Genomic DNA, 25730 nt, shown 5'->3' on the forward strand with positions numbered 1-25730 from the left:
TGGAAAACCATCTATTGTCTGTGGAAAGGAGAAGTTCAGTGCAGGGCAGACGGGGGTGGAGCTTGCAGGCTTGCTTCCAGAGACGGACTACTCCATCACACTTTATGCTCTTTATGATGAAGATCCCAGTGATCCGGTCACCTCGGTAGCCCGTACCTGTGAGTGAGTCCTGATACTGATCCATCCCTCTGACCTACAAATGGATAATAATAACAGTACTGTTTCCTTTTTCACTGTTCCTCCTGGTCCTAAAGTACCCCTCCCAGCCCCGGCTGGAGTTCAGTTCCCGACTGTCACCCACAGCATGATAAAGGTGAGCTGGGTTCCTGGTGCTGTGGACGTCCCGGCCCACAGAATCACCTACAGCACCAACCATGGCAGCAACATTAAGCAGGTAAAACTCTGACCTCTGTGGGTTCATTTTCTGTTATTGCTTCAGTGATTCCTGTCATCAACCAGACACAGAAAACCAGCCAAGAACTGGACCCAGAATTAGGAGATGGATAAAGATCGTTTTACCTTATAAAATAAATATTTCAAAGCTCCTGTTGCACAAATAATTAGAGAAAGAATGAAAAACATCAATAAGAACAACTTTAAACAAAAGCTCTAAACAAGTATGAAATATTTAATGGGACATTTTCTGGTTAGTAAAATCAATTCCACAGCTGAAGGAAATCTAACAGAAATCACAGAAATATTTCACTCAGATATTATAGATCTAGAAAAGGCAGATAGACTTCTTCTAGGGATCTTTCTTGGCCCAAATATAACATTTGCAGTGATACTACAGTATTTGTTTTTTTTTTGTGCATCCTAATTTGAACGATTTACCGGAAAAGTTCAGTCAGCAGGAATAATCAATGGATCATTATTTAGACCTGAAACTAATACGTTTGCAGTGATTTAATGAATATAGATTTAATCGGTAATAAAAATAAAACCAATTAAAACCGCGAGCGGTATTGACGGCCCTCGCAGCTCAGCGCCGCTCGGCCTATTGTGACAGCGGGAGCCGAGCGACCGCCGCCCCCTTCCACCTTCCCAGCCAGCGGAAAAAGCTCCACGCTTCACCTCTGGACCAGCAGAAGACAACCACAGCGTTGGTCAGTAAGGGTTAAAATAGGGATAAAAGATAATATCTGGGACGAATCTCATCTGTCAGATAGACGCTGCGGCCATCTCAGTTGGTGGGTCAAAAGTATATGTTCAAAAGAAGGAGAAACAGCATCTTCAAACTCCATGGTTAGCAGTATTACACCCTACCCAAAACTATAAAAAATCATTAAAAATCCATAGTTTGCAGTAAAATCCCGAAAAAAATCACACATGTCAAGGAATGCATCCTGCATATCCTAGATTTTTTTTAGATTATTTAATAATTAATTGAAAGAAAGAAAAATCTTTAAACTTAAGTGCCATATACTGAGGCAGTTGAATACCCCATAAGATGCTCAAACATGCATAGATTCACGCCAAACTTGGCAGACTTTACTATAATCAAAGGATAAATAAATGTTCCAAATTTGGCTAGGATTGCTATAAAACTTTTTGAAATACAACAATTTCCTGTTAACACAAACTTTTGAAAAATCAGAGTGACGGACTTTTAAGAAGAGCTATGCTGTGTTTACCATCAAACAAGTAGCGATTAGAGGAATATATTCCAAAAGTCCTAGCTCTTTTGGGAAAACGACTGATTTTTTAGAAATATTTTAACATAGTGATTCTATTTTCATAAGGGTGCCGTTTGATTCAAAATGGCCGACTTCATGAGAGGTTTAGACCATGGCTCCAATGAAACTTTTTGTAGGTGGAGAGCTCATACAGATGTGTGCCAAGTTTCATTATCCTAGGAACGAGCATGGCTAGGGGCTGAATTATTTCCTGGCATTATCTGTCCACTTGGCCAACTACTAGGCGAGAACGCAAACTTTTGAAAAATCAGAGTGACGGACTTTAAAGAAGCGCTTTGCTATTGTAACCAGCTTACAGCAGGCTTTATAAAGAACATATTTTGAAAGTTTTAGCTCATTTGGATAAAATACTGATTTTATACAATTTTTTGAAAAGAGGTCAGTGCTTTCACAACAGAGTAAAATGTAATTCAAAATGGCCGACTTCCGGTGGGGTTTAGACCATGGGTCCAAGAGGCTTTTAGTTAGGGCCTGATGAGGTGCAAATGTGTTCAAAGTTTCAATATTCTAGGACTAAAAACGGCTTGGGGCTGGTGGTTTGAAGTTTGTTATTTCTAGGGGGCGCTGTAGGAAAATTAAGCCCCGCCCACAAAATATTGCTCTGGATTCCTGTTTGGAGTTGGACTAGGATCATCTCTTGTGATTTTGGTGCAGATCTGATTATTAATAAGGAAATGAGAGCCAATCGTATTTTCATGGCGAAACGCCTCACTTCGCCATGGCGCCACGGCAACACCATTTGACTAAAGCTCTCTGTGCCTTAAACGAAGTTAGGACAACATGTTGTCTGTCTGCTGACACAGTTTTAGGTTGATGAGGTCAAGTAGGACAGAGAGGGACCATTCCAAGTAAAAAACGTGACTTCCGGTTCTCAGGGGGCGTGGCTTCAATTATGTAACAGTTTTAACATACAGTTTTGTTGGGAACCGAGAGAGGATTAATACTACCAGGTTTCGTGTCATTTCAGTTTCATATGTAAAAGTTATTGCATTTTGAAAATGTTGGCGAGTACGCCAACTTCGAGGCCTGGCCACACCCCTTTAAAATGCTGGAAAACTCAAAAAGTTTGATAAGTTTAGATCTCACATGCCTTATCTGCATACATGCCAAGTTTGAAGCCGATGGCTCACCGTCCCTAGGAGGAGTTCGCGAAAGTTCGACGTCAACAAAATTGAAAAAGTGCCAAAAATCGGCCTTTGAGCCAAAATGGCCGACTTCCTGTAGGTTTTAGAGCATACCCACAATGTAACTTTTTTCATGATTTGGTGAGATCTATGCACCTGCCAAATCTCAAATCTCTGCGACTTACGGTTTTCCCCAACTCACGTTAGGGGGCGCTGTAGAGCCATTTGGCCACGCCCATTTTGGATTCCATTATCATACGTAAATTTCACTAGGGGGACAATTTACTGCCAAGTTTGGTGAGTTTTTGAACATGCTAAAGCCTCCAAAAAGCTGTTTCTTTTACGCGGAGAAAAATAATAATTAAAACCGCGAGCGGTATTGACGGCCCTCGCAGCTCAGCGCCGCTCGGCCTATTGCGACCGCGGGAGCCAAGCGACCGCCGCCCCCTTGCACCTTCCCAGCCAGCGGAAAAAGCTCCACGCTTCACCTCTGGACCAGCAGGAGACAACCACAGCGTTGGTCAGGAAGGGTTAAAATAGGGATAAAAGATAATATCTGGGACGAATCTCATCTGTCAGATAGACGCTGCGGCCATCTCAGTTGGTGGGTCAAAAGTATATGTTCAAAAGAAGGAGAAACAGCATCTTCAAACTCCATGGTTAGCAGTATTACACCCTACTCAAAACTATAAAAAATCATTAAAAATCCATAGTTTGCAGTAAAATCCCGAAAAAAATCACACATGTCGAGGAATGCATCCTGCATATTCTAGAATTTTTTTAGATTATTTAATAATTAATTGAAAGAAAAAAAAATCTTTAAACTTAAGTGCCATATACTGAGGCAGTTGAATACCCCATAAGATGCTCAAACATGCATAGATTCACGCCAAACTTGGCAGACTTTACTATAATCAAAGTCTAAATAAATGTTCCAAATTTGGCTAGGATTGCTATAAAACTTTTTGAAAAACAACAATTTCCTGTTAACACAAACTTTTGAAAAATCAGAGTGACGGACTTTTAAGAAGAGCTATGCTGTGTTTACCATCAAACAAGTAGCGATTAAAGGAATATATTCCAAAAGTCCTAGCTTTTTTGAGAAATCGACTGATTTTTTAGAAATATTTTAACATAGTGATTCTATTTTCATAAGGGTGCCGTTTGATTCAAAATGGCCGACTTCATGAGAGGTTTAGACCATGGCTCCAATGAAACTTTTTGTAGGTGGAGGGCTCATACAGATGTGTGCCAAATTTCATTATCCTAGGAACGAGCATGGCTAGGGGCTGAATTATTTCCTGGCATTATCTGTCCACTTGGCCAACTACTAGGCGAGAACGCAAACTTTTGAAAAATCAGAGTGACGGACTTTAAAGAAGCGCTTTGCTATTGTAACCAACTTACAGCAGGCTTTATAAAGAACATATTTTGAAAGTTTTAGCTCATTTGGATAAAATACTGATTTTATACAATTTTTTGAAAAGAGGTCAGTGCTTTCGCAACAGAGTAAAATGTAATTCAAAATGGCCGACTTCCGGTGGGGTTTAGACCATGGCTCCAAGAGGCTTTTAGTTAGGGCCTGATGAGATGCAAATGTGTTCAAAGTTTCAATATTCTAGGACTAAAAACGGCTTGGGGCTGGTGGTTTAAAGTTTGTTATTTCTAGGGGGCGCTGTAGGGAAATTAAGCCCCGCCCACAAAATATTGCTCTGGATTCCTGTTTGGAGTTGGACTAGGATCATCTCTTGTGATTTTGGTGCAGATCTGATTATTAATGAGGAAATGAGAGCCAATCGTATTTTCATGGCGAAACGCCTCACTTCGCCATGGCGCCACGGCAACACCATTTGACTAAAGCTCTCTGTGCCTTAAACGAAGTTAGGACAACATGTTGTCTGTCTGCTGACACAGTTTTAGGTTGATGAGGTCAAGTAGGACAGAGAGGGACCATTCCAAGTAAAAAACGTGACTTCCGGTTCTCAGGGGGCGTGGCTTCAATTATGTAAAAGTTTTAATATACAGTTTTGTTGGGAACTCAGAGAGGATTAATACTACCAGGTTTCGTGTCATTTCAGTTTCATATGTAAAAGTTATTGCATTTTGAAAATGTTGGCGAGTACGCCAACTTCGAGGCCTGGCCACACCCCTTTAAAATGCTGGAAAACTCAAAAAGTTTGATAAGTTTAGATCTCACATGCCTTATCTGCATACATGCCAAGTTTGAAGCCGATGGCTCACCGTCCCTAGGAGGAGTTCGCGAAAGTTCGACGTCAACAAAATTGAAAAAGTGCCAAAAATCGGCCTTTGAGCCAAAATGGCCGACTTCCTGTAGGTTTTAGAGCATACCCACAATGTAACTTTTTTCATGATTTGGTAAGATCTATGCACCTGCCAAATCTCAAATCTCTGTGACTTACGGTTTTCCCCAACTCACGTTAGGGGGCGCTCTAGAGGGATTTGGCCACGCCCATTTTGAATTCCATTATCATACGTAAATTTCACTAGGGGGACAATTTACTGCCAAGTTTGGTGAGTTTTTGAACATGCTAAAGCCTCCAAAAAGCTGTTTCTTTTGTGCGGAGAAAAATAAGAATAAACGGTACAGGAACAATAGGCTCTCGCAGCGGTGAGCTGCTCGGGCCTAATTAAAACCGCGAGCGGTATTGACGGCCCTCGCAGCTCGCACCGCCTGGTATGTCGCAACCGCGGGAACCAAGCGACCGCCGGCTCCACGCTCCTTCCCAGCCTATTCTCCTGCTCTTCAGCCTATGCCTGCTGCTGCTTCCCCTCATCCTCTTCATCACCCTCTGCTGCTCCTCTTCATCCTCCTCTTTCTCCGCTCGGCCTATCGCGACCGCGGGAGGTGAGCGACCACCGCCCCCTTGCACCTTCCCAGCCAGCGGAAAAAGCTCCACGCTTCACCTCTGGACCAGCAGAAGACAACCACAGCGTTGGTCAGGAAGGGTTAAACTAGGGATTAAATATAATATGTGGGATGAATCTCATCTGTCAGATAGATGCTGCGGCCATCTCAGTTGGTGGGTCAAAAGTATATGTTCAAAAGATGGAGAAACAGCATCTTCAAACTCCACGGTTAGCGGTATTACACCCTACTCAAAACAAAAAAAATCATTAAAAATCCATAGTTTGCAATAAAATCCTGAAAAAAATCAAACATGTCGAGGAATGCATCCTGCATATACTGGAATTGTTTTAGGTTATTTACTAATTAATTGAAAGAAAAAAAAATCTTTAAACTTAAGTGCCATATACTGAGGCAGTTGAATACCCCATAAGATGCTCAAACATGCATAGATTCATGCCAAACTTGGCAGACTTTACTATATTCAAAGTCTAAATAAATGTTCCAAATTTGGCTAGGATTGCTATAAAACTTTTTCAGATACAACAATTTCCTGTTAACACAAACTTTTGAAAAATCAGAGTGACAGACTTTTAAGAAGAGCTATGCTGTGTTTACCATCAAACAAGTAGCAATTAAATGAATATATTCCCAAAGTCCTAGCTCTTTTGGGAAAACGACTGATTTTTTAGAAATATTTTAACATAGTGATTCTATTTTCATAAGGGTGCCGTTTGATTCAAAATGGCCGACTTCATGAGAGGTTTAGACCATGGCTCCAATGAAACTTTTTGTAGGTGGAGAGCTCATACAGACGTGTGCCAAGTTTCATTATCCTAGGAACGAGCATGGCTAGGGGCTGAATTATTTCCTGGCATTATCTGTCCACTTGACCAACTATTAGGAGAGAACGCAAACTTTTGAAAAATCAGAGTGACGGACTTTAAAGAAGCGCTTTGCTATTGTAACCAGCTTACAGCAGGCTTTGTAAAGAACATATTTTGAAAGTTTTAGCTCATTTGGATAAAATACTGATTTTATATAATTTTTTGAAAAGAGGTCAGTGCTTTCGCAACAAAGTAAAATGTAATTCAAAATGGCCGACTTCCGGTGGGGTTTAGACCATGGGTCCAAGAGGCTTTTAGTTAGGGCCTGATGAGATGCAAATGTGTTCAAAGTTTCAATATTCTAGGACGCCCATTTTGGATTCCATTATCATACGTAAATTTCACTAGGGGGACAATTTACTGCCAAGTTTGGTGAGTTTTTGAACATGCTAAAGCCCCCAAAAAGCTTTTTCTTTTGTGCGGAGAAAAATAAGAATTAAAACCGCGAGCGGTATTGACGGCCCTCGCAGCTCGCACCGCCTGGTATGTCGCGACCGCGGGAACCAAGCGACCGCCGGCTCCACGCTCCTTCCCAGCCTATTCTCCTGCTCTTCAGCCTATGCCTGCTGCTGCTTCCCCTCATCCTCTTCATCACCCTGTGCTGCTCCTCTTCATCCTCCTCTTTCTCCACTCGGCCTATCGCTTCACCTCTGGACCAGCCGGAGACAACCACAGCTTTGGTCAGGAAGGGTTAAACTAGGGATAAAAGATAATATCTGGGGATGAATCTCATCTGTCAGATATTTGCTGTAGCAATCTCAGTTGGTGGGTCAAAAGTATATATTCAAAAGATGGAGAAACAGCACTGCCAAAACCCACGGTTAGCGGTATTACACCCTACTCAAAACAAAAAAAATCATTAAAAGATCCATAGTTTGCAATAAAATCCCCAAAAAAATCACAAATGTCAAGGAACACATCTTGCATGTCCTAGATTCTTTTTTAGATGATTAATTAAATAATTCAAAGAAAGAAAAATCTTTAAACGTGAATGCCATATACTGCGGCAGTTGAAAATTATATCCTGGCATTATCTGTCCACTTGACCAACTATTAGGCAAGAACGCAAACGTTTGAAAAATCAGAGTGACAGACTTTAAAGAAGCGCTTTGCTATTGTAACCAGCTTACAGCAGGCTTTGTAAAGAACGTATTTTGAAAGTTTTAGCTCATTTGGATAAAAGGCTGATTTTATACAATTTTTTGAAAAAAGGTCAGTGCTTTCACAACAGAGTAAATTGTAATTCAAAATGGCCGACTCTACTCAAAACAAAAAAATCATTAAAAATCCATAGTTTGCAATAAAATCCCGAAAAAAATCACAAATATCAAGGAACACATCTTGCATGTCCTAGATTTTTTTAGATGATTTAATAAATAATTTAAAGAAAGAAAAATCTTTAAACTTGAATGCCATATACTGCGGCAGTTGAAAACCCCATAAGATGCACAAACATGCATAGATTCACGCCAAACTTGGCAGTCTTTTCTATAATCAAGGGATAAATAACTATTCCAAATTTGGCTAGGATTGCTATAAAACTTTTTGAAAAACAACAATTTCCTGTTAACACAAACTTTTGAAAAATCAGAGTGACGGACTTTTAAGAAGAGCTATGCTGTGTTTACCATTAAACAAGAAGCAATGAAAGGAATATATTCCAAAAGTCGTAGCTTTTTTGAGAAATCGACTGATTTTTTAGAAATATTTTAACAAAGTGATTCTATTTTCATAAGGGTACCGTTTGATTCAAAATGGCCGACTTCATGAGAGGTTTAGACAATGGCTCCAATGAAACTTTTTGTAGGTGGGGGGCTCATACAGATGTATACCAAATTTCATTATCCTAGGAATGAGCATTGCTACGGGCTGAATTATTTCCTGGCATTATCTGTCCACTTGGCGAACTACTAGGCGAGAACGCAAACTTTTGAAAAATCAGAGTGACGGACTTTAAAGAAGCGCTTTGCTATTGTAACCAGCTTACAGCAGGCTTTGTAAAGAACGTATTTTGAAAGTTTTAGCTCATTTGGATAAAATCCAGATTTTATACAATTTTTTGAAAAGAGGTCAGTGCTTTTGCATCAGAGTAAAATGAAATTCAAAATGGCCGACTTCCGGTGGGGTTTAGACCATGGGTCCAAGAGGCTTTTAGTTAGGGCCTGATGAGGTGCAAATGTGTTCAAAGTTTCAATATTCTAGGACTAAAAACGGCTTTGGGCTGGTGGTTTGAAGTTTGTTATTTCTAGGGGGCGCTGTAGGGAAATTAAGCCCCGCCCACAAAATATTGCTCTGGATTCCTGTTTGGAGTTGGACTAGGATCATCTCTTGTGATTTTGGTGCAGATCTGATTATAAATGAGGAAATGAGAGCCAATCGTATTTTCATGGCGAAACGCCTCACTTCGCCATGGCGCCACGGCAACACCATTTGACTAAAGCTCTCTGTGCCTTAAACGAAGTTAGGACAACATGTTGTCTGTCTGCTGACACAGTTTTAGGTTGATGAGGTCAAGTAGGACAGAGAGGGACCATTCCAAGTAAAAAACGTGACTTCCGGTTCTCAGGGGGCGTGGCTTCAATTATGTAACAGTTTTAACATACAGTTTTGTTGGGAACCGAGAGAGGATTAATACTACCAGGTTTCGTGTCATTTTAGTTTCATATGTAAAAGTTATTGCATTTTGAAAATGTTGGCGAGTACGCCAACTTTGAGGCCTGGCCACACCCCTTTAAAATGCTGGAAAACTCAAAAAGTTTGATAAGTTTAGATCTCACATGCCTTATCTGCATACATGCCAAGTTTGAAGCCGATGGCTCACCGTCCCTAGGAGGAGTTCGCGAAAGTTCGACATCAACAAAATTGAAAAAGTGCCAAAAATCGGCCTTTGAGCCAAAATGGCCGACTTCCTGTAGGTTTTAGAGCATACCCATAATGTAACTTTTTTCATGATTTGGTGAGATCTATGCACCTGCCAAATCTCAAATCTCTGTCACTTACGGTTTTCCCCAACTCACGTTAGGGGGCGCTGTAGAGCCATTTGGCCACGCCCATTTTGGATTCCATTATCATACGTAAATTTCACTAGGGGGACAATTTACTGCCAAGTTTGGTGAGTTTTTGAACATGCTAAAGCCTCCAAAATGCTGTTTCTTTTAAGCGGAGAAAAATAAGAAAAAGAAGAATTAAAACCGCGAGCGGTATTGACGGCCCTCGCAGCTCGCACCGCCTGGTATGTCGCGACCGCGGGAACCAAGCGACCGCCGGCTCCACGCTCCTTCCCAGCCTATTCTCCTGCTCTTCAGCCTATGCCTGCTGCTGCTTCCCCTCATCCTCTTCATCACCCTGTGCTGCTCCTCTTCATTCTCCTCTTTCCCCACTCGGCCTATCGCGACCGCGGGAGGTGAGCGACCGCTGCCCCCTTGCTCCTTCCCAGCCAGCGGAAAAAGTGCCATGCTTCACCTCTGGACCAGCCGGAGACAACCACAGCTTTGGTCAGGAAGGGTTAAACTAGGGATAAAAGATAGTATCTGGGGATGAATCTCATCTGTCAGATATTTGCTGTAGCAATCTCAGTTGGTGGGTCAAAAGTATATATTCAAAAGATGGAGAAACAGCACTGCCAAAACCCACGGTTAGCGGTATTACACCCTACTCAAAACAAAAAAAAATAATTAAAAAATCCATAGTTTGCAATAAAATCCCCCCAAAAATCACAAATGTCAAGGAATGCTTCTTGCATGTCCTAGATTTTTTTTTAGATGATTTAATAAATAATTTAAAGAAAGAAAAATCTTTAAACTTGAAAGCCATATACTGCGGCAGTGGAAAACCCCATAACATGCACAAACATGCATAGATTCATGCCAAACTTGGCAGTCTTTTCTATAATCAAAGGATAAATAACTGTTCCAAATTTGGCTACGATTGCTATAAAACTTTTTGAGAAACAACAATTTCCTGTTAACACAAACTTTTGAAAAATCAGAGTGACGGACTTTCAAGAAGAGCTATGCGGTGTTTACCATCAAACAAGAAGCAATGAAAGGAATATATTCGAAAAGTGGCCGACTTCATGAGAGGTTTAGACGATGGCTCCAATTAAACTTTTTGTAGGTGGGGGGCTCATACAGATGTATACCAAATTTCATTATCCTAGGAATGAGCATGGCTAGGGGCTGAATTATTTCCTGGCATTATCTGTCCACTTGGCCAACTACTAGGCGAGAACGCAAACTTTTGAAAAATCAGAGTGACGGACTTTAAAGAAGCGCTTTGCTATTGTAACCAGCTTACAACAGGCTTTGTAAAGAACGTATTTTGAAAGTTTTAGCTCATTTGGATAAAATACTGATTTTATACAATTTTTTGAAAAGAGGTCAGTGCTTTCACAATAGAGTTAAATGTAATTCAAAATGGCCGACTTCCGGTGGGGTTTAGACCATGGGTCCAAGAGGCTTTTAGTTAGGGCCTGATGAGGTGCAAATGTGGTCAAAGTCTCAATATTCTAGGACTAAAAACGGCTTGGGGCTGGTGGTTTGAAGTTTGTTATTTCTAGGGGGCGCTGTAGGAAAATTAAGCCCTGCCCACAAAATATTGCTCTGGATTCCTGTTTGGAGTTGGACTAGGATCATCTCTTGTGATTTTGGTGCAGATCTGATTATTAATAAGGAAATGAGAGCCAATCGTATTTTCATGGCGAAACGCCTCACTTCGCCATGGCGCCACAGCAACACCATTTGACTAAAGCTCTCTGTGCCTTAAACGAAGTTAGGACAACATGTTGTCTGTCTGCTGACACAGTTTTAGGTTGATGAGGTCAAGTAGGACAGAGAGGGACCATTCCAAGTAAAAAACGTGACTTCCGGTTCTCATGGGGCGTGGCTTCAATCATGTAAAAGTTTTAATATACAGTTTTGTTGGGAACCCAGAGAGGATTAATACTACCAAGTTTCATGACATTTCACGTTTATATGTAAAAGTTATTGCGCTTCGAAAAGCGTTGGCGAGTACGCCAACTTCGAGGCCTGGCCACACCCCTTTAAAATGCTGGAAAACTCAAACGGTTTGATAAGTTTAGATCTCACATGCCTTATCTGCATACATGCCAAGTTTGAAGCCGATGGCTCACCGTCCCTAGGAGGAGTTCGATCAAATATAGAGGCTAAAAATGCAAAATCACAGTCAAAATTTGAAATTTGATCCAAGATGGCGGACTCCCTGAGCATAATTTAGTATGACGTTAATTGACTTATTTGTAAGTGTGAGGACGCTCTACAAGTGTGCCAATTTTCATGTCTCTATGAGAAAAAAGGTCAATGGGGAGGGTATTTTGAAAATTTTAAGGGGGCGCTGTTGAGGCATCTGGTTAGCAATTTTTACGGGGCCATTAAAATACGTAAATTTTCACCAGGTCTGATGCGTCTGCAAAGTTTGGTGAGTTTTGGAATATGATAAAGTCTCCAAAAAGCCATTTTATTTGTAAGGAGAAAAATAATAAACACTACAGATACAATAGGCTCTCGCAGCAGCGCTGTCGCTGCTCGGGCCTAATAAAGGGTACAGGAACAATAGGCTCTCGCAGCGGTGAGCTGCTCGGGCCTAATAACAAACGATACAGGAACAATAGGCCTTCGCAGCGCTGAAGCTGCTCGGGCCTAATAATTTTCATCACGATCACTGAGTCTGGGAGCGGCCATCTTTGCCCAAATATAGTAGCCCCTCCCTCCTGCCATCTTCCAGCAGTGACGTCACGGTGCGGTAAGCCTAGCGCCATTCTCCCCGCTTTCCAAGCTAAATCAATGGGAACTACTAGACACATCTGCAATCAACAACAATTATTGAAGATTTCCAGAGGACTTCACCATTGAAATTCACCAGAGCTATAGTGAAACTGACAATGCCCACGTGCATGGCAGCTGGATGCTGGAATACATCGGGTAAAAGGGAAAAAAAAAAAAGAGTTATTCCACCTTTCTGATTCCTGATCCTCCACGGACGGGTTGGTCGTTGGATCGCCAACTTGAAGAGGGAGGATTTGCCATCGAACTTCTGGCCAGAGAAAAAACCCGTAATATGTAGCCAACATTTGGAAGAAGAATGTTTTCAAGATGACTTGGATAATAGCGCGTTGTGACAAACACCAGATACAGCACTGGGACTTGATCAACAGCCGATACCGCACCGTGACAATGTCACTAACCAGTAGGTGGCAGTAGTGTTCTTTGACAAACATGGATGCCTCCAGTAAAGCACATTCACATGAAAATTACTCTGAATTAAAAACACTGATCATTTATTGAACAGTAATTCATATTACTGATTTGCTGCCAGTTTACCTGTTGGTTGTAGTAGCTGGTCCATCTGGCCCTGCAGACGTGTGTCGGATACATCCTAGAACACCATAAGCAGCGATTCTCTCTCTGCTCCTCAGGTGGGCTTGATCATGTGTTTGTGTCTTAAACACAACATTAGAAATGAGTCTCTAGCTCTAGTTTCCAGGTCATGAGGCCAAAACTTTGAGTTATTTGAGGAGACACAGTCCTGGGAGAGACAGATTGGATTGAAAGCAAAATAAATACATTATTAAGTTCATTTTAATCTCAAACATCCAGCTTTATAATTACAAAAGATTAGTGAGAACTTTGAAAGATAGATAAAAAGCTAAACAAGGGTTTACCTTTTATTTTAACATGTTTATTGGTATGTTGGTGGAGATTCTCAGTCAATCCAGGTCAGAGTAATTCCAAAACAAATTTAAAATCAATCCTCTGGACTTTGTTTCCAAGTTTGAAGACGTTTCTCTTCCATCCAGGAAGATTTTTCAATCCAAAATGTCAGAAATAGCGTTTAGTTCCAGGTTTTATCCAGCAGCCCAACAAAGCCTGGTTTTAGTTTAGAAAACATGCAAATAGAAACGGATGAACGGGTCCCCCCCTTTGGAATGGGGGTCGTTTGGCTTTTGTTAGCCTGCAATGCCCCATACCTGTCTATGTCCGGTTCTTGGATGGGAAGCAAAATATCTTCAAACTTGGGAACAAAGTCCAGATTGTTTTTAATTTTCTTTTTTTGGAACGTTTACTGATATAAATCCTAAATAACGGTCATGATAGCAGAACTGAGGAACACCTTTGGGTAACAGTCGTTCTGATGTGTTCCATTCAGCACTTTAACAGCAGGAATGTTTAGTTCTGGACATTTCTGCATTATATTTCCTTTGCTTGCTGTCCAATCACTGCTGAGCGTCTATAGAGCGACTCTGTGATGGATCATAATTCAGCTTGTGCGACATGTTTTGTGTGATTGGTCCAGGTGGAGGTAGAGGGACAGAACTCTGTGCTGGTTCAAAGCCTTGCATCTCTGTCCACATACCTGGTTTCAGTCCAGTCTCGTTACCCACAAGGCCTCTCCGCCCCACTCACCAGTAACGTCACAACACGTGAGCCAACATACACAAACTCTCATCCAGACTCTGCTTCTTCTGCTGGAGGTTTCCTCATCACCTTCTCCTCTCTGCCAGTGAAGGTTCCTTCTCCATCGGATCTCAGGGTGACTAACTTCTCAGGCAGTGAAATGGCGGTGCGCTGGGAGGCGGCGGCAGACGATGTGGTCTATTACCTCATTAAATGGATCTCCTTAAGTGAGGGAGATCTGCGGCAGGTGAGGTTGGAGCGTTCCATGCTGGCTGACAAGCCTCTGGAAACGTGTTTGGATCTGATCAGGGACTGAGGTGTTGAGATGTTTGCTGCTTGTGTTTCAGCTGAAGGTGGGCGGAGACAGTAAGGAGGCCATCTTGGGGGGTGTGGAGGAGGATAAGGAATACCAGATCTCTCTGTCTGCTCTGTATGGAGATGGAGCTCAGAGCGAGGCAGTGGCCACTCGATACAGTACCTGTAAGTCTCATTTTTATTCTGGCAGTCAGCTGAGCCCAGATTATAAATAGCTCTGCTGACCAAAAGCCACACATCTTTAGTCTAATGTTCAGCTCTGATCTCCTGCTGAGCAGTGAGACCCTGCCTACTTACCTTAGAAATAAAAGCTGGGATTAATCAGCTATAAAGTGATAGCCAATGAAAATGCTCCTAACAGATACTCATCTAATACTATATCCTGGGGAGAAATATCAGCTGTGCTGCTGCCATCAACACCTTTGTTTCTAGATGTTGGAGCTTGGCCTGTTTTCAGTCCAAGAACAGTCCGGATGCAGAGAACAGTCTGGATGTAGAGAACAGTCTGGATGTAGAGAACAGTCCGGATGTAGAGAACAGTCTGGATGTAGAGAACAGTCTGGATGTAGAGAACAGACCGGATGTAGAGAACAGCCTGGATGTAGAGAACAGTCCGGATGTAGAGAACAGCCTGGATGTAGAGAACAGACCGGATGTAGAGAACAGTCTGGATGTAGAGAACAGTCTGGATGTAGAGAACAGTCCGGATGTAGAGAACAGCCTGGATGTAGAGAACAGTTTGGATGTAGAGAACAGTCTGGATGTAGAGAACAGTCTGGATGTAGAGAACAGTCTGGATGTAGAGAACAGACCGGATGTAGAGAACAGCCTGGATGTAGAGAACAGTTTGGATGTAGAGAACAGACCGGATGTAGAGAACAGCCTGGATGTAGAGAACAGTCTGGATGTAGAGAACAGCCTGGATGTAGAGAACAGTTTGGATGTAGAGAACAGACCGGATGTAGAGAACAGTCTGGATGTAGAGAACAGACCGGATGTAGAGAACAGCCTGGATATAGAGAACAGTTTGGATGTAGAGAACAGACCGGATGTAGAGAACAGCCTGGATGTAGAGAACAGTCTGGATGTAGAGAACAGCCTGGATGTAGAGAACAGTTTGGATGTAGAGAACAGACCGGATGTAGAGAACAGCCTGGATGTAGAGAACAGTTTGGATGTAGAGAACAGACCGGATGTAGAGAACAGTCTGGATGCAGAGAACAGTCTGGATGTAGAGAACAGTCTGGATGTAGAGAACAGTCTGGATGTAGAGAACAGACCGGATGTAGAGAACAGCCTGGATGTAGAGAACAGTTTGGATGTAGAGAACAGACCGGATGTAGAGAACAGCCTGGATGTAGAGAACAGTCCGGATGTAGAGAACAGCCGGGATGTAGAGAACAGTCCGGATGTAGAGAACAGTCTGGATGTAGAGAACAGTCTGGATGCAGAGAACAGTCTGGATGTAGAGAACAGTCTGGATGTAGAGAACAGACCGGATGTAGAGAACAGCCTGGATGTAGAGAACAGTCCGGATGTAGAGAACAGTCTGGATGTAGAGAACAGTCTGGATGTAGAGAACAGTCTGGATGTAGAGAACAGTCCGGATGTAGAGAACAGTCTGGATGTAGAGAACAGTTTGGATGTAGAGAACAGACCGGATGTAGAGAACAGTCTGGATGCAGAGAACAGTCTGGATGTAGAGAACAGCCTGGATGTAGAGAACAGTTTGGATGTAGAGAACAGACCGGATGTAGAGAACAGTCTGGATGCAGAGAACAGTCTGGATGTAGAGAACAGTCCGGATGTAGAGAACAGTCTGGATGTAGAGAACAGTCTGGATGTAGAGAACAGTTTGGATGTAGAGAACAGACCGGATGTAGAGAACAGTCTGGATGCAGAGAACAGTCTGGATGTAGAGAACAGCCTGGATGTAGAGAACAGTTTGGATGTAGAGAACAGACCGGATGTAGAGAACAGTCTGGATGCAGAGAACAGTCTGGATGTAGAGAACAGTCCGGATGTAGAGAACAGTCTGGATGCAGAGAACAGTCTGGATGTAGAGAACAGTCCGGATGTAGAGAACAGTCTGGATGTAGAGAACAGTCTGGATGCAGAGAACAGTCTGGATGTAGAGAACAGTCTGGATGTAGAGAACAGACCGGATGTAGAGAACAGCCTGGATGTAGAGAACAGTCCGGATGTAGAGAACAGTCTGGATGTAGAGAACAGTCTGGATGTAGAGAACAGTCTGGATGTAGAGAACAGTCCGGATGTAGAGAACAGTCTGGATGTAGAGAACAGTTTGGATGTAGAGAACAGACCGGATGTAGAGAACAGTCTGGATGCAGAGAACAGTCTGGATGTAGAGAACAGCCTGGATGTAGAGAACAGTTTGGATGTAGAGAACAGACCGGATGTAGAGAACAGTCTGGATGCAGAGAACAGTCTGGATGTAGAGAACAGCCTGGATGTAGAGAACAGTTTGGATGTAGAGAACAGACCGGATGTAGAGAACAGCCTGGATGTAGAGAACAGTCCGGATGTAGAGAACAGTCTGGATGTAGAGAACAGTCTGGATGTAGAGAACAGTCTGGATGTAGAGAACAGTCTGGATGTAGAGAACAGTCCAGATGTAGAGAACAGTCTGGATGCAGAGAACAGACTGGATAAATAAAATGCCAAAGATTAAATGCTCAGGTTAAAACATTTTGGAAAATACTTTTAATTTCTATAATATTATTCAGGGAAGAGGATTAGGGACACTGTAAAAACAATTTAATAAGTAACTGATTCTTTATTTTATTTTAATATGGTAAAAAAAAAATCAGAATTCTAACTTTTTTACATCTTGAACTCCAGATAAAAAATCAGCTAACTTTTTTTTTTCTTTTCAGTGGCCCTGATCCTTTTCTGTAGTTATTTACGTTTCACTTTTGGGCAATCATCAATACTTTTGACTGAGAGGGAGATTCATGCTACGATCAAATGCTCTAAAGGACCAAAGCAGAGAAAGTCTCAGAACTTTAGGAATCTGATCCTTTATCCGTTCATCACTAGGCTGAAGGTCTGATTATCTCTGCTGCTAAAAATCTTTTTTCTGTCTTTAAAGATATGTGATGGTTAAAGACTGGTTCATCCTTTCATGTCTGTATTACTTATTGATCCATTAAAAGAGCATCATTTGGTATTTTGCATAAATAATCATTCTGACATTTTTATCAAATTCGTGTTGAATCATTATGAGAATCATTTCTAAATAGAGCTGATTTAACCCCCCCCCCCCCTTTTTAACCCTTTCCTTTTCCCCCTGATAGTCTGGCTTGTGTGTCTGTGCATTCATGAACTCTGCATTTCTGTTACCAAGGTGTTGGTTGTTCAGGAAGAACAGAGCCGCTATGGGGGCTGGCACAGTGTTACACGGCCGATACGACTGAGGCTTTCAGATTCAGCCAGTCGGAACCAGAAAGACCGACATGGTGGAATGCAGGCCTTCCTCACAGCAGTGGGAAATCACAATACTGTAGCCTAAACAAAAGCACAGAAAAATAAAAACATGTAGAGCAGTTTACAGACGTCCACATAGCAGATTATCAAAAAAGAAGTCAGTATATGATAGAAATCTGTACACTGCATGGAGATGTAGTGTTAGCAACATTCCCAGGGGCTTACATATTAATTAAAAGGGTAAAGCAGTTAGTTAGTGCTCTGCAGGCAGACCCTGATTGTTAGAATAGCCCCCGTTTGCAGCCAACATCAGAGCACCGAATTTAAGCGGGACGGTTCCACATCTTTACTTTCCACACAGTTGATTAGTAATGGCAGCAAGTTGACGTCACACCTGCAGGTGGTGGAGGAGAAATGGGCGGGGCTTATATTACCTCCCTGACATGACTTCAATAGATTTGTGTTTTGGAGAGCGTGCTCTCATGGGCTTTTCTCATATGAACAAACAGCTGATATCAAAAACAAGCAACTTTCTGCAGTTTTCTCTTGTTGTTGATTAGTGCTCAGCTTGTTGTTGAACAGTGCTTCTGATACAGTCAGCTCTGTACACTTTTTAACAGTAAACCACCATGCATGAGGACATACATGACTTCTAACCATTGTCAGATGAATAAATCAGTTTTTCCAAACAGCTTATTTGTCAGAATGATTTCTTGTGTTTGTGTCGTGGGCAGGCAGTGAGAACCTGTGATGTGTTTTCTGTTGCTGCAGTGTCAGGCGGAGGCCCGTCCAGCGTGTCCATCTCAGAGGAAACTGCAGTCAGCATGGCGGTGAGCTGGGTGCCTCCGAACGCTCACGTCCTCCAGTATCGTGTGACTTACGCCCCCCTGACGGGAGCCGAGACCCCGGACAGGACTGTGAGTGGCTCCTCTGAGACCAGACCCATCAAACCCTGAGATCTGTCCTGCGTTTAGAGCCTAGAAGGACTGCTATGTTGTCTCCAGGTGTTGGTCCCAGGTGGTCAGAAGCGGGTGGTGCTGGACTCATTACAGCCGGATACACGTTACAGCGTCTTAGTCACCGCAGAGTATCGCAACCAAGAGGGAGGCAGCGGCTCGGCTCAGGGCAAAACCGGTACGCCTCAGAGAACAGCTTCTGATTGGATTAAACAGGATTACAACAGATTAGACTAAAACAGGTCAGATTGGAATCCATTAGAACTTATTAGATTAGAACAGTTCAGTTTAGATTGGAATGGGTTGGACTTGAAGAGATTAGATTGGGTAAGGTTAAATTACAATAGTTTACAACAGATTAGAGTGGAACAGATTCGATAAGAACCGGTTAAATTAGAATAAACTGAGACAGATTAGACTAGAAAAGATTAGATTAGCTAAAGATAGATTAGAACAGATTAGAACAGGTTAGATTCGATTTAACAATCATGTCAAAGAGTGTAAGGCTTCAGCAGTAATCAGAAATTATAGTGAGATTAATTAGTTTACCATGAGTTCATAAATAGAATTCTCCTTATTTAAACAAAAAATGAAAAATAATCTGTGTCCTCGCTCTTCAGTTCAGGAGCCTCACACTGATGAGGAGATGGAGGACGGACCTCCTTGCTTTGGGGAGGGGGGGGTTTCATTCTGTATACAGACAGTGTATACCAAACTAAATTTCATTGCATACAGCTTACAACAGTGTAATGAGTTTGCAGTTGGAGCAGATAAACATTAGCAATATAAAGTGCAGCAGTGATCAGAATGTGAACAATGTAGGAGAAAAACCTTTAAAATAATGGTGCAAAAGGGCATTGATATGAAAAAGTTCAGTGCAAAAATGAATATGGTGCAAAAGCAGCAGAACGTTGAACATTTAGTCAGTAGGTCCTATTCTCGGGACACGCAGAGGTAAGAGGAGCCCCCATGATCCTCTCTGCTGTTCTCACCTTCTTCCAGTCTGAGGCGCTGCAGCCTCCACACCACACAGTGAGACAGCTGCTCAGAACGCTCTCTATGGGGGGGAGGATGGGGGGGCAGGAAGTCCAAGCGCTTCTGGGCCCTTTGGACCAGTGAGGTGGTGTTTCCAGTCCAGGTGAGGGTGTCTGTGATGAATGACCACCTCTACAGCTGAGCTGTTGATGAGCAGTGGAGCGTGGTTAGGACGCTTCTTCCTGAAGTCCACCATGATCTCCTTGGTCTTCTCCACCTTCAGGATCAGGCTGTTATCTCTGCTCCACCAGCTGCTCCACCTCCTCTCTGTAGTCCAGGTCATTGTTGTCTCTGATGAGGCCCACCGCCGTGGTGTCGTCTGCAAACTTCACCATGTGATCGGTGGTCAACCTGGGGACGCAGTCGTGCGTCATCAGGGTCATCTGTAGCTGCAGCTTTAAACATGTTCCAGTCAGAACTTTTAAAACCCTCCAGGAGTTTCTCTGTGGCCCCCTCAGTCCAAACCCTTACCTGCTTCACTGTAGGTTTAGCTCTGATCAGCAGGGGGCGCTATGCAGGAGTTAGCATGCAGACAGGTGGTCTGACGAGCCAAGGTGGGGTCTGCTCTGCATTTGTCTTTTATGTTAGAGTCCAGAGTGTTCTGTCCCTGAGTCCACATGTTGGTAAATATGAAGGAGAACAGTCTTCCATTTAGCCTGGTTAAAATCCCCAGCAATGATGGAAATGCCCTGGGTGCAGATTGGAGCTCAGAGAGTCTGATAGAGAACACTCACGGCCTCTTTAGCCTTAGCGCTGGGAACACAGCAGTGATGCTAACAACAGTAAACTCTCTCTGCAGATGGAACGGTCTGCAGTGAACGGTCTAAAGCTCGATGTCCAGAGAGCGGAAGCTGGAGACCAAACTTTTTTACAGCAGTTGTTGATGTAAACACACAGCCCACCTCCTCAGGTCTTACCACTGAGTTTGCTGTTTCTACTGGCGTGGTATAATATGAGCCCCTCCAGGCTAACGGCGTTGTCTGGAATTGATGAGTTAAGCCATGTCTCGGTCAGGATGACAGCGCAGTAGTCACTAAACTCCCTCTTTGAAGAGAGTTCCAGTTGCAGATGATCTATTTTCTAGTTCAGCGGACATTGTAGAGCAGCATTGAAGGGAGGGACGATTTGTAGGGGTTTGCTTTTAGCTTCGCTGTTAGCCCAACGCGACAGCTGCATTTTTGCCCCCTGTCACGCCATCTTCACCTGCTCCTCCTCCGGTCTGGCTGCTTGGCATGTCCGCTGCATTGTGGGCCTCTGGGCCATGAGCCCAAAGCTACTTAAACCATTTAGAGTCCAGAAAAAACAGTTGATGACCGTAGCTCCAGCAGGCGGTGGAGGTCATAAACTAACCTACTGGACTGAATGTATAGTTAGCAGGTTGTCAGGAGCTGTGCTCAGCCGCAGCCATCAGGGAGTCGCCGCCTCGGATCAGAAAACTCCAAATAATATTTCCACTGTTCTGTGGTTTATTCAGAGCTGGTAGGTAAATGAAACTCTGGCTTTCTCTCCTGGTTTGATCTGTAGCCCTCCTCTTGTCTCTGCAGCCAGTCTGCGTGTGAGCAGCATCAGCGTGGTCCGATCGGACCAGTCCAGCATCTGTCTGTCCTGGAGGCCGGTCTCTGCAGTTGATGGGTACCGGGTTGTCATCCAGTCTGTTAAAGGTAATTCTGGAAGCTTCTGCCGCCATGTTTCCCTTTCTATCCACCGTGAACATGAGTGTGAGGTCTGGCTCTGTGTTCAGACAAGCTAACGAAGCAGCAAACCGTGGACCGGTCCACCAGCAGTTACTGCTTCAGCCACCTGGAGCCCCAGACTCTGTACCGCATCAGCATGCACGCCCTCCTCGGCCCTGCAGAGGGCGCCACCGTCTCTATTCTCCATCCTACAGGTGGGAAGTAATCTCAGCGCTTCACAGAAGTATTCACACCCTCAAACTTTATAAAACTGGCAGTCTGGTTTCAATCAAGCAGTAAGTGACTCAAAGTTTAGCAAATCCAGAGCAAATCTATGGCTTCAGATTCATGTTTTCAGCAGAAGTGGGATTACAAATCCCTAAACCAGCCAGATTAATTTGTTCTATTAGTGTTTTCCAAATTAATCAGATTAATCGATTACTGAAATAATCATCAACTTGTTTAGTAATTGATAAATCATTAACTATAGTTAACCTGAGTATAGAGACTGTAAAATGTGCCTTTAGCTGACAGAGCGACGCACTTAGAGCAGGAATTAAACCTAAATTATAAAGAGATATATAAATGTTTTACATTAAAGATGAAAAAGAATCGTATTCTGCTGTCAATATTCTCTATTCAGAACTCAACAGGTGGAAAAGTTTCATCTGGTTTGATTCTGTATAAAATCTTTAAGGAACATTTCGCTATCCAATTATCTATTGATTAATCAAAAAACGATTTAACATTAATCGAATACCAAAAGAATTGTTAGTTTTAGCCCTAATTAAGATTATCCTGGAAAAACCAGCATCTGTTTACAAGCAGTTAGAAAAGAATTGTTAGACTGAAAGGGAATTTTTTATTTTTTGACATGAACCCATCAGATCATTAGCTTTATATCTAAAGCTGTTTATTTCCAGCAGCGGTTCATACTGGTTCCTTTCACAGCTCCAGCTCCAGCCAGGCTCCCCCCCCGGGTGTATCCTGTCCACAATGAAGGTAAATATTTTAATGTTCGTTTGTTTTTAGATGAATATTTCCCTTTTCAGGCGTTGAACAAATGAAAGCTTTTTCTCTGGACTGAAGCAGGATCTGGTTGCTTTGAGCTGCTCTTTGTTCCACATGTGGTCAAAGTTAAAGGAGGAAGTTATGCACAGTATTTCGTACGTTTTTGAAGTTTTTCCTCGAAAAAACAGATCAGTGCGCATGCGCAGCCAGACAGACGAAAAAAGCAGATCCGCGGACGGACGTAAAACTGGGAAAAGCAGTGCAATAATTACTTCTTCATGTCTCTAACTACGTTGCTTGCTGTTTGGTATCTTAGGGTTAAGGGTAATTGTATGTTAAATTCTATGTTATTGAATTGTAAGATGCGCAAGGATATCTTGTCTCGAGGCAAAATGTAAAAATACGATGAAATACGACGAAAAAAACGTCAAAAACGTACAAAATTACGGTGCATAACTTTTCGTACAATTTCATACGAACTGATAATGAGAATACACTGGAGCTGTTGTTCAGAGATGATGGAGGTCTAGAGGTTTCCAGCCCTACTTCAGTGACTCCCATGGTGCTTTCAGACAGTCAAAGATCTGATGAAGACTTCAGCAGCTGCTAGAAGGACTAAGCACCAGGTTTGGGGCTGTCGGAGCCTGACTGTCATGCTGCAACCAGTCACCGATCATTTAAACCAATTCTTTGATAAAAACAGACCAGTGTGTTCAAGGCAAACAGGTTTGCTTTCATTCATCCATTTCTGTCACGCTTTACACACAGATACCAACAAACATTCACGCACACACCTTAGGAGGATTTAGAGAAGCCACTGAACCTAACAGTCATGTTTTTGGACTGTGGGGGGAGCCGGAGTACCCAGAGAGAACCCACCATGCTCAGGGAGAACATGCAGACTCCATGCAGAAAGACCCCGGGCCGGGAATCGAACTTCTTGCTTGAAGGCGGCAGTGCTCCCCACTGCCCCACTGAGCAGCTTTCATTCAGTCTGTTTGTTTTTTAAACCGTCATTAAATCTTCTATCTATCTATCTCTTAATGTCTCCGATCTGTCTGTCCTCTTGTCCTGCAGTCTGTCCTGAAGTCACCATCCAGAACCACATCGTTAAAGGTGACCGTCCTCCTCCACCTCATCACATACGAACACAGACATGTTCTACGGAGTCTGACGCTTTCATTGGTGTGTTGGTCAGGTTACAACATGATGGAGGCCTTCGGTCTGACCCAGAGAGGCTACTCATCGGTGGAGGGGGTGGCAGCCGAGCCCTTCGTCTTTAACACCCTCCCCACCTTCACTCTGTACAGAGATGTGCAGCTGACACAAAGCACCAAGTGAGACTTTAGGAAAACAGGCTGCTGCTTCAGGCGTTTCAGCCTGTGTTTGTCTGGCTGATTAACAGCTGATCTGCTCCTTGGATGATAGAAAACTCAGCATGTTGCTGTTTCTGTTGTTTTTTCCCTCCTTTTCCAGGTTAGTCCACCCTGCTGGTTTCTCTCCAGAGCACACCATCAGCATCACCTTCCGGCTGCTGCAGGACACACCGAGGGAGGCCTTCGCTCTCTGGCAGCTCACTGACTCTGACTACCAGCCAAAGATGGGGGTGGTCATAGACCGTAAGTGATGCTCTGCAGAATGTGATGAATAACCTCACAGGGGGGGGGGGAGACAACCAGCTGGATAAGCTCCTGTCACACCATGCTGATTTATCCAGCGTCTGTCTGACGTCCCAGAATCTCCTAAAACGCTGGCAGACGCTGAACTTTCTATGGATTTTTTAATGTTGGGCGTGAAGATAGAGTATTGATAACGAGTCCAGAACTTCTGTCCAACGACGGCCTCATTTATGCATAACAAACGGCAGCTTAATGCCCAGGAAATGATGCACAGGCATCCTGAGGGCGGCAGCGATGCGCCCGGAGGTGCCCGCTCTGCATTAAAAGATCATTTTGATGGCAGTATTACCCTAACTGCTGTTTTATTGCGGTCTTTCTTAACTTATGGCCCCGTATGAGCATACGCTGGCATACGTCAATACATTTTCAATATGCTCAAAATTTCTCAACATGCCGTATGTGGAAGTGTGCCAGCGTGCTTCAGCATCCTCATAACTTATACAAAACCTGCTCATAACTGATCCAACTTATGTGTCATGATGGGTTCACTAGTGAGACCCAGTTATGCAGAACACCACGGAGACGGAAACAGAAGTGAAAGGTTTAACAATGTTTATTGTCACAAGCACAATATGAATCATTGGTTCTGGTTCAGGCCTGGGGAACTGGTTCACTGGAGTCTGCGTGGGAGACAGTTCAGTTAGCGTTTGATCAGAGGAGTTTGATTCAGACAGTTTCAGATTTGTACCTTGAGGGTTCTTGGTTAGAGCCTTGAGAGGGAAACTGTTGGGTCCGGAGATGGTTTGATCAGCAGAGTCTGTTAGCTGCTTCAGCGTCTTACTTCTTGAGAGTGAGCTGACCTTGGCTTTGAGTTTCCAGCTCTTGGTCCAGAGCTGCATGGGAATCCAGAGAGAGGCTTCAGGTTTGGCTCAGAGGGCTGGCTCGGCAGGTTAAGCTCTTCCTGAGCTTCACAGGAGAAAAACAGGTTTCCTGAAAGCAGAGACAAAGGTTAGAATCCAATCTGGATTCAAAAGGTCAACGAAGGTTCTCAGAGATACTAGGCTTAGGTGCTAACCAACTGGATTAAACACTGCGGCGTTGAGGCAAGGTCTGAAGACAGCTTAAGTACTGTGGATCCTCTAATGATGGGATGAGCTTCAGCTGTGCAGGAGGCTCGACTCAGGAGGACCCACGGCGGACTCTGCTGGAGGAAGGTGGTACTTCTCCAGCTCCCAACATTATGCCAGCGTTTTTGCCAGATTTTTCATACATCGGCTAAGTGTCTTATTTACCAGCTCAAATTAAGGGTAAATACACTTAATTTAACGTTAATTTTATTTTTAGATCCTTTTTCTAGAGATAGGGACTAGGTGTTTGGTTATAAATATATGCACATAAATATACTGAAATTAATGATAAGTACATAATTCGTGCTCTTTTCAGAACTAGATTTTGTGTTATAGGGGGCAAAGAGAAAATTATGTCTGCAATTCATCTAAGAGTCTTCAGTGAAATCATACATAAATAACTATTTTAATAAAAACATATTAAATAATTTATGTAGATATTTTTACTTGTAAATCATTTTTTAAATCATTCATTTATTTGTAGAATGATTATTGATAAAAATAAGTAATAAGAATGGAAAATATGTTTGCCCCAGAACTTAAACCTGAAAGAATTGTATC

General features: G+C 43.0%; 1 protein-coding gene across 2 annotated transcripts in view; it reads left to right on the plus strand.

The window, feature by feature from the left end:
* The window catches only part of LOC119776737 (collagen alpha-1(XX) chain), a 76186-nt gene that overhangs the window by 31618 nt on the left and 18838 nt on the right, over positions 1 to 25730 (plus strand). For both annotated transcript variants that reach the window (XM_038275324.1, XM_038275325.1), the window contains 13 exons: positions 29 to 158; positions 255 to 394; positions 13886 to 14012; positions 14094 to 14233; positions 14334 to 14466; positions 18520 to 18665; positions 18753 to 18882; positions 21284 to 21400; positions 21481 to 21627; positions 22364 to 22414; positions 23501 to 23539; positions 23622 to 23760; positions 23900 to 24042. In XM_038275324.1, coding sequence (XP_038131252.1) covers positions 29 to 158; positions 255 to 394; positions 13886 to 14012; positions 14094 to 14233; positions 14334 to 14466; positions 18520 to 18665; positions 18753 to 18882; positions 21284 to 21400; positions 21481 to 21627; positions 22364 to 22414; positions 23501 to 23539; positions 23622 to 23760; positions 23900 to 24042 — 1582 coding nt within the window. The remainder of the gene's footprint in view (positions 1 to 28; positions 159 to 254; positions 395 to 13885; positions 14013 to 14093; positions 14234 to 14333; positions 14467 to 18519; positions 18666 to 18752; positions 18883 to 21283; positions 21401 to 21480; positions 21628 to 22363; positions 22415 to 23500; positions 23540 to 23621; positions 23761 to 23899; positions 24043 to 25730) is intronic.

The sequence above is a fragment of the Cyprinodon tularosa genome, unplaced genomic scaffold, assembly GCF_016077235.1.
Source record: "Cyprinodon tularosa strain WSP-4 unplaced genomic scaffold, ASM1607723v1 ctg953, whole genome shotgun sequence".
Lineage (NCBI taxonomy): Eukaryota > Metazoa > Chordata > Actinopteri > Cyprinodontiformes > Cyprinodontidae > Cyprinodon > Cyprinodon tularosa.